Source organism: Dipteris shenzhenensis, chromosome 7, assembly GCF_047967505.1.
Source record: "Dipteris shenzhenensis isolate YYH24624 ecotype China chromosome 7, Dip_SZ_1.0, whole genome shotgun sequence".
Taxonomy (NCBI): Eukaryota; Viridiplantae; Streptophyta; class Polypodiopsida; order Gleicheniales; family Dipteridaceae; genus Dipteris; species Dipteris shenzhenensis.
Window position 1 is genome coordinate 47,181,274 of NC_141602.1, and position 11,933 is coordinate 47,193,206.

The 11,933-nt window shown below is 46.1% G+C and overlaps 1 protein-coding gene across 1 annotated transcript; it reads right to left on the reverse strand.

The window, feature by feature from the left end:
- Nucleotides 1-4,590: 4,590 nt before the first annotated feature.
- On the reverse strand, nucleotides 4,591-6,473 carry LOC147900429 (uncharacterized). Its single transcript, XM_087376522.1, has 3 exons — nucleotides 6,393-6,473; nucleotides 6,061-6,280; nucleotides 4,591-5,510 (listed from the first exon to the last, which is right to left on the reverse strand). Exon 3 carries the CDS (start codon nucleotides 5,495-5,497, stop codon nucleotides 4,826-4,828), a length of 672 nt encoding a protein of 223 aa, XP_087232648.1. The 5' UTR covers nucleotides 5,498-5,510; nucleotides 6,061-6,280; nucleotides 6,393-6,473; the 3' UTR covers nucleotides 4,591-4,825.
- Between the last annotated feature and the right edge of the window lie 5,460 nt (nucleotides 6,474-11,933).

The following is an 11,933-nucleotide window of genomic DNA, read 5'->3' on the forward strand; positions in this document are numbered from 1 at the left end:
CAGCTAGTGGAACAAGATCAAGAGGATAGAGAGGATTACAAAGAATATTACTATCTCCTAAGTGTATGGGAGATATATAATTTCATGGAAACCTGTGTTACGTGCTAGCCTTTTATGAAATTATAAATCTTTCCAAGTACACTTCGGCAGCCAATGGAACAAGATCAAGAGGAAGAGAGGATTACAAAGAATATTACTATCTCCTAAGTGTACAGGATATCTATAATTTCATGGAAGATTGTGTTGTGTACTAGCCTTTGATGTAATTATAAATATTTCCAAGTATACTTCGGGAGCCAGTGGAACAAGATGAGGAAGAGAGGATTACAAAGAATATTACTATCTCCTAAGTGTATGGGAGATATCTATAATTTCATGGAAGGCTATATAGTGGGTTTCTTTTCATGTGCCGAAGATGTGGACTATCATATCCTACTTAATGCTAGTTAGGACCTAAAGTATGATACTAGAGACTTGCACAAATAATGTTATATAGTGCATACATGTTGTGCCCCATCATTGTGTATTGAAATTGTCTGCTATGTTGCTGTAGTGTGCCACATAACATACACAGTTCTCTTTTCTTGTCCATGCAGACAAACTTCTTCAGGGCATTCAGAGTTGCTTATCCAAGTATTTGTATAAGGCTGAGGTCTTTTTTGAAGCTAAAACCTTACCTTGTGCGCAAGCTTAAGAATAGAAACACATGTTGCTTTGTATATCACTTTCAAATGATATACTTGAAGGAAGCTCTTAACCATGTTTGCACGACTGCATTTGGTTTACATGGAGTGTCATGTTCTTATCTTTGGAGTATGCCTTTCATCAGTAGGAGTAGGCAAATATGGTGCAAAGGAGCATGCCTTTAGTGGGGTCACACAATTGTGGGAATCTTTTGTTTGTGCTAAAGGCAAAGACTCAGCATTCCATGATTATGAGTGCCTCATGGGAGAATATGAAAGGTGTACAAAAACGTGCAATTTGCCGAAATGAAGTAGCACATGAGCAAAAAACATGATGGTTCAAGAGTGAGGACATCAATGCTGAGTTGAACAAGAAAGGAGAAAAAAAAGTGCAAAGTTTTATCAGTGAAGGAGATGCCAATAAATGAAAAAAAAGCGCAAAGTTTTATCAGTCAAGGAGATGCCAGTAAATGTCATGCTCTCCATGTTAAAGAAACACACAACCACTTTCAAACAACTTTATATACAAATAGTAGGCGGACCAGTTTAGGGAGTATTTGAAGAATTCTCCTTTCAAATGTCAATGTATCTATTATAGATTTTGCAAAGAATTACTCAAGTCCAAAATGAAATTCAATCCATGCATTGGCATTCAGATCAGTGTACAATCCTTGTTCATATTACTTATCACCACAACTTTGTGTTTGACAAAATTATCAAGGAGTTTCATTTCTACATTTCTGATGATAAAAACGCATCAGAAATGATAGAAGGCATGACACTCTTTTTGTACAACATTGCCTTTTGCTTCACTGCAAGTGGCTTAAAGGACAAGGGGTACAATTCAAGAGGCATGGGTGTGGTCCAATGGAGCAACATCTCAATTTAAGACAGCAAACTCATTTACTTTGTTGCTAGATTCTTTGCACTCACCATTGTTGAGATGACTTGGAACTTCTTTGGATTAGGCCATGGCAAAGGAGAACATGATGGTGCAAGTGCAGTGACTAAATAAAAGGGCACTTACATATGAGCAGCTCAAGACCGATGGTGTGGTATTGAAGTAGGCAGCTAATGTAGTGTTTTGGGAGATCAAGTTGGGTGAAGTGGATAGAACCAAAGCATGGGGTTGTACAAGGGTGGAGGGGTCTCGAGGATTGCATAGCGTTCGAGGATTTTGCAAACATGATGCAAGGGAACTAGGCATATTTTTTGAAGTTGATGATAAGTCTGTGCAGCAGCCGGAAGGCCCCATGATGGCCATAACCACTCCAGGCTCAGCGTATCCCGTGAGGTTCTGAAGAAGAGACCTGGTGCGACCGTAAGGATTGGAGGCGGTAATCCAGAGCTCTTTCCAGCTGAGGGTGCACTGTGCAGCTGAGGACACTTCCAACAGCTTAGAGACCACGTTGCCCTTACCCGTCGCAGAGTGAATTACAAGATGCATTTGCGGACCGATGTATTTGCAGTCCGCCTGCAAATCGTTAAGGTCATTGCAAACAGCGAAGGAATCGAGTTGGAGGACTTTGAGGAGAGCGAGCGAATCACCCAGCTGGTAGATATGAAGCGACAATGCAAACCTGTCGTCCCGGTGCGATTCATGGGAAGTCTGATCGGAAGCGATATCATTGGGTCTTGCTGCTGCAACAAGATGAAGCCATTGTCGTGAGCTTCTTCGGGAGCTGGCACAGGGTCTCCGGGAGTGAAGACGATCAAGCAGGTGGCATCCGGAGTAATGCAAGCTTTGGCGAAGCGAGAAGGAAGAGAGATATGTCGTGGCTTCATCATGGCAGGGGCGAGCTCGAAGACTCGAATCCTTTGATCATCATCCGCAAGCAAAAGCTCGCGTTTTCCTGGCACAAACTGCATCCAAACGATGTTGCTATTGCCGGAGAAGTCCGACAGCTGGATGTCGAAGCCCGTACAATCCACATGTTGGAAGGACTCGTCGAAGCGCAAGGCCTGAATGGTTGAAGAGCTACGCTGGTACATCGCCATGAACCTCGATGCTTCATCGACAGCTACCAAATCAATTCCTCTTCTCCATGCTTTCATAGGATTTCTTCCTGTCATCGACACTCCTAGCCTCGGACACACATACAGATGCAGATAAGATCCGTCTTGGGCTTTCACGAAGATCAGAACATGCCCAGACTTCATCAGCAGCACCCTCTCCAGCCTCTCCAAGCTTGGATCCAAGGTTATCAGCTCCACGGCCTCGGCACTAAATGACGGAACCAATGCACGTTTAGACTGAACGCTCATCACCTCCTCCACATCTCGTTTCGACGGAACCATCTCGATTGCTTTCCAAGTGACTGTTTCTGCCTCTAACCCTTCCTCCACATAATTCAAAGTTACCTTTGCACTACTCATCAAGACTTTTGCGCTCTGCATCAAACCGCCGAGCAAAGAGACCGACCTTAAATACGAAGCATTGCTGCATTGGACTCCTTTCAAGGTTAGCTTCTTCTGGTCCGCCCGCGGTGACGTATCAGACATCTGCTCCTTCATTGCGGACATGTAATCATTCTTCTCTCTGCTGATCACATCCTCTATGGCAGTTACTTCCTTGCGGATATCCATCTCGATCTTTTCTTGCAGCAACGGTAATATCTCCTTTTTCACGAAGCTACGAATCGCACCCAAGAAACCATCCCGTGCCTTGGTGTACACCTTGGCACTAAGCTCGGCCACCAGGCTGTGGATGCTTTGAACCACGGACGGATTCTGCGGTTCATCCCAGAAATCATCCATTAGGGTACTCATTTCTTTGGGCAGTGAGTCTCTCAATGACCCCGCCTATTTAGCATTCAACACTCTGCCAAGCAGCTTCTCATCCTTTGTGACCTTGATTCCTTTCTTTTCAATCAAAAAACTCAGAAAGGCACCATTCCGTTGCAACCGTGGAAGCTTCCAACCAGAAAGGGCATCCAACCATCTCGTTATGCAGAAATCAGAATTATCTAGTCGTCTGATATGTACGCGCCCAGTGAGTAAGGGAAACTTATCAGTCTTGCTGTCCAGATTTTCTTATCAGTCTTGCTGTCCAGATTTTCCACTAGCAGCTCCGTGTCCACAGCCGTTACGACGGGTCCCTTTGCAAAACGTTCACCATTTCCCCGAAAAATTTTGATCCTCTGTTTGGCGCCTTTTGTTTCATCTCTCTCCTTTAGCATTGCCACCTTCCCAAAGCAGATAGGCATTGAGTCTTCAACATTGGATTCTATGATGAAGTTGCCGAGTGAAGCACCTCCATTAGAGCTTAAAAACTCAAATTCTGCACCGCTGAATAGCCGCCTGTGCTCTGTGTCTTGAGCACCTGACCAAATGTGGCATAATTTATTTTCCAAGTCGCAGAGTGCAGAGCGACCATCTGGACTTAACGGATCAGAATATCCTGAAATGGCTTTCCCCTTATCGGTCGTAGAATTTTGCAGATGAACAAATGGATCAGAATCTCTTGAAATGGCTTTCCCCTTATCGGTCGTAGAGGTGTTACTCGTACCAATCGAGTTGAGCATGCACCTTAGAACCAAACTCTCTTCCCATGCCCTCTTTTGCGTCAGATATGATGACAGAGCACGGTCGAATGCCTCTAAAATCTTCGTCTCTCTGCTTTTCTTCAGAGTATCGACGTGGTAATGCCTGGATTCCGCTTCACGCGATCGTTCATTCCAACCAGCTTGTTCCTTCTGATACGCTTCCAACAGCTTATCACGGTCTAAAAATTGCAGGAGCTGCAAGAAATCCTCATCTGGGAGGTCAGTGTACCGCACGGATGAATATGAGTGGAATGACAGAAAATGTGAGAGATCAGCAGGACCACCTGTTACAACGCGTGTTGTGGAAACAACCTTGCGTGGATTCACGCCACATGAGAGCACAGCGAAACGGTATAGACCATGGGAAAGTTGAATACCTTCCCCGGAGTGAAAGCTTCCTCCACGACAAGTATGAGGAATAGCAACCCTGAAGCCGTCGAATAGTTTTAGATCGTCCTCAGACTCTTGACGAAGAGAAATTTGCAGCCTCTGTGTGCGCTTCTGTCTTGGGAAAGTGGAAGTACTGTTACTAAGCGACTTTTCGATGCTGTCACCCCGAACGCATGCATAAACAGAACCACACAACTCCACCAGATATCAAACAAAATTGCAAGAAACATCTTTCCTACTTGCATCAGTCATTTGCTTGCAATTCCAGTAGAAGAGATAAACATGACGACTTTTCAAACAAGCATACAACCCGGGCTTGAGCGAGTCTTCATGCATACGATCCAGCATCTCTCTCGACAACAGATCCTCTTTCCTAAGGATTTTGGTCATCATTTCTTTGTCTCCGTAGAACCCAAGAACACTGAGCGAGTACTTGTCCAAAACGTCAAAATCCAACTTTATAAGCCTTCCCTCCTTGAGCTCTGCGGATTCTGGAACAAGATCATTAGATAGAGCTGAGATCTGCTCCTCCAGAACTAGCACCTTGTCAACGAAGCTTAGATCTTGCCTATCTGATGTTATCTCCATCAACTGGTATGTTCGAATAGTAGCCGACTCACGGTCAGGCAATGGAATATCCTGGAAATGTGAGTTGCTAACGTTGGACTTATCCGCATGTTGTGCTTCGCTTCTTCGATCCCCCGTAGCGCCTGAAAAGATATTGTCTCCGCTTCTACGTTCAACTTCACAAACTGGCTTATGCTCTGTTGCTGCAGACTTCTCCGGAGTTTTTCGTAAACTAAGATTCACTACAGAGTCGTCAAGTCCAGCCATCAAGGAGACGTCAAATACGCCCGATTCTGGCAATCCTCCCCCCATATTGTCCTTGCCTCTTCAAGGAACACAACGAGTCGACTTGCCTCTTTAGCTCGGCATAACTTTCATGGGAAATATCAGAGCGGCATAGCGCAAAGGAATGGATGCCTGCTATATTTTACTAACTACAGAGCGAGAAAACTTAAGAGTAGCACTCATATGTTCTCCCAGACTTGAAGGTGCGCAGATAAACACAGAATTTAAGCCGAGTCCAAGTATCATCGCATACCAAAAGCTACGTGAACAATATTCCGCAACAACTCAAAATGAACAGCACGGTACACACAGAATGTCAATTCGAGAGAGAGCTAAGGGTCCAAACCTTTTCCTACTCTTTTGTGAACTACTTTTTAAAGACAAGGTGAATGATATATATCTATCATTCATTCATTGGTGAAATGCCCAAGAGAGAGCATAATATTGGAGACTCAAGGGAAGGAGATTAAGAGTGTGCAAGTAGCGTGTTCCTTCCGGCCTTTTCATTCCACCTCCCTATTCCACCAGGCGAGTTCTAGCTTAACTATCTCTTGAAGTTCTTGGTCCAGCAGCGGAGAGAATTAGCTTACCTACAACCGCTTCCGCATACGATGGAGCTTCCATATGTTTCTCCCCAACCTCAGGTTCTTGTCAGCACACATCCGGGCTGTCTCGGGATCCTCATTGACATGCCTTCCTTCTCTACTCCATGTTTGGCAGAGATTGCTAGAATGGACACGCACAGGCTCCAGAGCTCTTCCCACCGATCCTTGATTCCACTCCGATCCAAGATGCTTATCTTGAGGTTCCCTGAAACCAGAGCTAGAACGGCTAGCCAAAGGGGGAGTGTATATGTTCTTCATGGGAAGAATTCCATCCTACCAAGAGCTGAGGGACTTTCTCCTTTATGAATGCGACTTACCAGCCTCCGCGTACTCCGCGAAGTTTGTGGGGAAAGGGTTTTTCCTTTTGAGGTGTGTATCGGAAGGAGTTCGCAACGAACTACCTCTTTGATGGAACCATGGTGTTGTCTCTACCTTGGAGCCCCTCCTTCAGTGTGGGAGAATTCTTGTACCATGAATGCCCAGTGTGGGTGGATTTTCCGGGCCTTCCGGAGTGGTTGGGTGGGGCGGTGGAGCGAATGGCGAGCGCGCTGGGAAGATTGTTGCTGAACCCTAAATCGTGAACCCTAAACCGACCCGAAAGGAGTCCTCTGTGCGAAAGGCATGGATCCTTTGGGACCGGAGCCAAGAGCTCCTCAATTGTGTTTGACTGGTCTTCCTAGATGGAGTCATTCTACGGCAACGAGTGCGCTTTGGCCCCTTCCCCGACGCATGCTATGTCTGCAAAGAATCGGGCCACTACGCGAGGGAGTGTCCTAAGAGGGCAGAAAATACGAAGCTCGCTAGAAAAGCGATGGAGGATGAAGAGCGAGGTCTTCAAGCGGAAGAACCAGGAGGCCTCGAGAAGAATGCGACCCCGAGAAGAATGCGACCCCCCAGACACAAGCCCCGAGGAACCAAAAACATATAGAGGCAGGTCAAATGGCTGCTGACCATAAGGCGTCACGATGAGATACGAGGGATGGAAAGACCTCTCATGAAGTTGCTCTCGAAACGGGACCTGTTGCATCCAGCCAAAGTGCCCGAGAGACCTTGCAGGTGGGAATAGATGGCTCGAGGGAAAAGGAGAGCATCTGGAAACAAACCCACAAGACAGATTCATCTCCAAGCTGAAATTGAGACAGTGATTTCTGCTAGAGAGATGGAGGCTGCTCAAGATGCTTGGGTAAAGAGCAGGCTAACATGGCTACAGGTGGGTGATTGCCCATCCATGCTGCTCTTCCAATCTGTTAAAAGGAAACACATAAGAGAAAACATTGACAAGATCCAAGATGCCAATGGCAACACAGTACACAACAAGACAAAGCACCCATAGACGCGCGCACAGACGCGTTTTATGAACTAAAACAAAAAACTTACGGGCGCATCTATGTGCGCGTCTATTTGCGCGTCAGGAGACCCGCGTCTAATTGCGCGTCTATATATCAGACTTACGCGCATATAGACGCGCTTATACACGCGTGAATAGACGCGCGTATAAATGCATTGATAGACGCACGTATATACGCAATTCGAACAGACAGACGCGCATATAAACGCGTTTTTAAACGCACTGATAGACGCGCCTTTTTTTTAAAAAAAAAATTTACAGAATATTGTGTATGTTGTGTATGCTATATAGTTACAAGAATCCCATATCCACAGCATTTTAATTACAATTCCAAATAAAATATTACAACTCCAAAACGCAATAAAATTGAAAGCTCAAAAAGTGCTTGTATATACATATAGCACGAAGCTAAGCCACGTCATGTGGCTCCAAGTATAAAGAATAAGGAAGCTAAGCCATGTCATGTGGCTTCAAGTACAAAAAATAAGAGGAGTCTATATACAAGAGGCACGAAGCCAAGCCAATGGCTTTAAGTACAAAAAACAATAGTAGCACTACTTCTACGACTAATCCTCGCTGCCTTCCACGCTCCCTTCCGCGCTGCCTTCTGCGCTGCCTTCTGCACCTCCTTCCTCGTCTTCCTCGTCGTCTTGTGCAGGGGTGCCCTGTAAACAAGGGACAACATATATCAATGTATGAAAAATCAAATCTTTACTTATAATTTTGGCATTATTTAATTACTTTCAAATACCTGGGGGGCCTGTCCAGTAGCTCGGGTATACCAACCCGTCATCATAGAAGTGCCTCCATATATCTCCTCTGCGATGGTGGCGGTGGTAGGCTATCTCCACTGGAGTAGGGTATCTGCCCACGATCTCAAGCTGCATGACCGCGATACACTTTGTGGAGGGATTAGTACAAAGAAACAACCAACCTCCTAATAAACTACATAAGCAATATAATTTGAGATCGATACTTACAAATTGGGCCTCCCATGAGTCAACACCCCCTGCTCCAAAATGCGCGCTCCCATACTCCTCCATCTGGATCCTCCGTGCCTCCACGTGCTGTAGACTGGGCTCCTCCCTCGCTGACTTCATTGCCTTCTTCCACTCACGCTTGTGAGCGGTGTGGGGCGGGCCCCTTGGAGGTTGACCTGCCTCAAGTCTGGCAAGCTCCGCTAGTGCCTGCCTCTTAAGGGAAGATCTTTTATTGCTAAGTATCGTAACAATCTTTGACTTCCCCCATTTATCTGTGAACTGGCGATTGGGGGGGTTAGGATACCTAGAGCGAACAGTAGCGAGGGTCTCATCAGCCAACCTCTTTGGGTGGTCTTTATAGTGGATAAAGCAATCTCTGTAATTGTTAGCAATTACAGAGCGCATGAAGGCCATTATGTCCTTCCCCCGCGCATCCATCAAGATGCCTCCTGTCTGGGTGATGTCATAATAAATCGTACCATCACCCAGAGGCACGTCTAAATCATCTGAATCATCCTCCTCCTCGCCGCCACATGGCCCAAAGCAGCATCCGCCATCGCTCTCCCTGCTACTACGCCTGCTACCCTGTCGTGTCGAGCTCGTACGCTGGCCACTCGTAGCTGGGGACCGCGCGGGACTACGCTGACCACTCGTAGCTGGAGAACCGAGTCTCGACGGCTGGGGAGTACGTCGACGGCTCGCTGAGGCAGAAGGACCTCCTGAAGGCATGGGGGAAGGGGCATAAGACGGGATGGCAGAAGGGACATAAGACGGCATGGGGGAAGGGGCATAGGACGGTACGGGGGAAGGGGCATAGGATGGCTGTGCGGACTCCGCTGGGGTGATCTCAGGCGGTGTGGGGTGGCTCGGAGTCTGTAGTGCCGACTTCTGGGGAGTGTTAAAGGTACCCGTCATATACCCGTACAACTCCGCAGGACTAGGAGGGTGTCCTAAAATATTATATAAATCCTTCCATATCGATTCCCGCGGATCAGGTGAGCTAGAAGCACTTCCTGGCCACATCTTGAACTGGAAAAAAATAAACAAATCTATTACTTTGGGAGCTGAGAAGAAAAGGGGGGAAAAAAAAAAGAGGCTCTGTCAGAGCGCGTCTATAGATCCGTCTGATCTGCGCGTCTATAATCGCGTCTAACAGACCGTCTAAAACTTCGTTTAAAACTCCGTTTAAAAGCGCGTCTAACAGTCCGTTCTAGAATCTGTCTACCAGTGCGTTACACAGCGCGTCTAAAATCGCGTCTAAACCTTCGTTTAAAACATTGTTTAACAGAGCGTCTGTTTGAGCGTCTATATCCGCGTCTGTGGTGTCTCAGACGCGCATATAGACGCGTCCATAGACGCAGGTTTAGATGCGCCCTGAGACGCCTCTATACACGCGCTCCGACAGTCGAGAATACAAAAAAGTGGAAAAGGACGTTTCGCCCGACAAAAGAGCGTGTTGCTAATACCTAGATGCTGCGTTTTGTGGATGCGAAAAAGTACAAAACTAGAAAAGGCAAGCAAGAACAACTTCAAAAGGACTTACCTGGAAAAAGGTACGAAAGGATCTTTCTTTTCCAAGCTTGTTTCTTCTCTTTGTTTGTACTCCTCCTCTTCTTTAGGCTTGGAAACAAGCTGTGTAGGTACGGCTCTTTTGTCTTGAGTGAAAGCTTGGAACTGTGTATGGGAGCTTTGTGTATGGGAGCTTCGAATCTATAGAAGTGCTAATAAAGAAGAAAGAAAACCGCTCGCCGAAGTTTAAGTAGTCAAAAGAAAAGCAAAGCGAGCGGCGCGCCGAAAAGCAGGTTTAAAAGTCGCGGGTATAGTAGCGTCTATTAGCGCGTCTATAGTCGCATCTATTAGCGCGTCTAAAGGCGCGTTAAAATACACAGAGTAGACGGGCATTTAGACGCGCAATTAGACGCGATGATAGACGTGAAGATAGACGCAACACAGAGTTTTTAAGCATTTGAGGAAGAGCAAATTTGGTGGGTTGTTTGTTTGTAGGATGTCTCCATCTTCAACAAGCAGCTCCAGTGAGGATGAATCCCTCCGTATCCACCATCGCGAAATGTGGTTGGAGCAAAAAATCAAATGTTTGTGTGATCGATGTCGAGGAAACATGTATCGTGCACGCAGGATTACGCTCAATCATATCTCAAAGTATGGAGAATGGGATGTGACCGTAAACAGGGTAAGGATTTGTAAGTTAAGGTTGATTGAGATACCTATGGGTGTTCATATGTTTGAGTTATAATGATCCCGTTTTAATTTGATACAGGATGCAATGCCACACCCGCACATGTTACCCTATGCCCGTCGTGAGGAGGCGAAGCGTCGGCGATATGAGGTGGGATCTTCAGGAGGGACCGTTACGGATGCATGGAGTGATGGTGATAGTAGCCCTCCACCATTACCTCATGAAGCCGTGGAGGAGGAGGTGTTTGATGATATGGTGCGGGATTTATATGTCCATCAAGGGAGAGATAATAGCATGGAGCAGGATGATCTTTTTACCGCAGCATCGACTCCACTGTTTGAGGGGTGCACATTCTCTGTTCTACGTGCCTCCCTTGAGTTACTAAACTTGCAAACCATCTATGGATGGAGCAATGCAAGTCTGAATGCATTACTCAAGTAAGCTTTAAAGTCGATTTTGCAAATTAAACATGGTGAATTATGCGCGTGGGTCAATTACTCGAATGCTTTTCCTCATTTATGGTCTTCACGTGCAGGCTATTGTGTAAAATGCTTCCAAGGGAGAATAAATTACCGACCTCAAGAGATATGGCAAGGCAACATGTGACCTCTCTTGGAGGATTAGATTACAAGCGCATCCATGCATGTGTCAACGATTGCGTTTTGTTTCGTGGACTACATAAGGATGCAAGAGAGTGTCCTACTTGTGGAGAGGCAAGATATAGAGCAGATCTCAAAACCTTGGACGTGCCTCGTAAGGTATTGCGACATTTTCCCATAATCCCTCGCATCCAACATATGTTCAAGTGCAAATCTATTGCAGAGCTCATGTCATGGCATTCCTCCCATCGATCAACCGATGGCAAGTGGAGAACTCCCGCGGACTCTCCTGCGTGGAAGCATATTGAAGACACATGGCCAAGCTTCAAGGAAGAACCTAGGAGCTTGAGACTTGGATTGGGTATGGACGGTGTGAACCCATTTGGTCTCAAAAGCACATCTTACAGTGTGTGGCCAGTGGTATTGGTGAATTACAATCTTCCACCCTCTATGGCTATTAAGAAAGGACATGTCATGCTGTCCCTTCTAATTCCAGGGAAGCATAAAGTCAAAAACCCTTATGTTTATTTGGAGCCTTTGATTGATGAGCTAGAGATACTTTGGAGAGGTATCGAGGTGCATGATGTGAGCAGGTCTCCCTCGTCACGAGACTTCAACTGCAAAGCAGTCTTGATGTGGACGATGCATGACTTCCCAGGCTATGGCGAGTGTTCAGGTAAGCATTGCATTTTTTAATTATGAATAGGCAAGGACGTGGCATCCTAAACCCACCT

Bases quoted from the DNA above. Each gene is read 5' to 3' on its own strand.
- LOC147900429 (XM_087376522.1), bottom strand. From the start codon at position 5,497: ATGGGGGGAGGATTGCCAGAATCGGGCGTATTTGACGTCTCCTTGATG.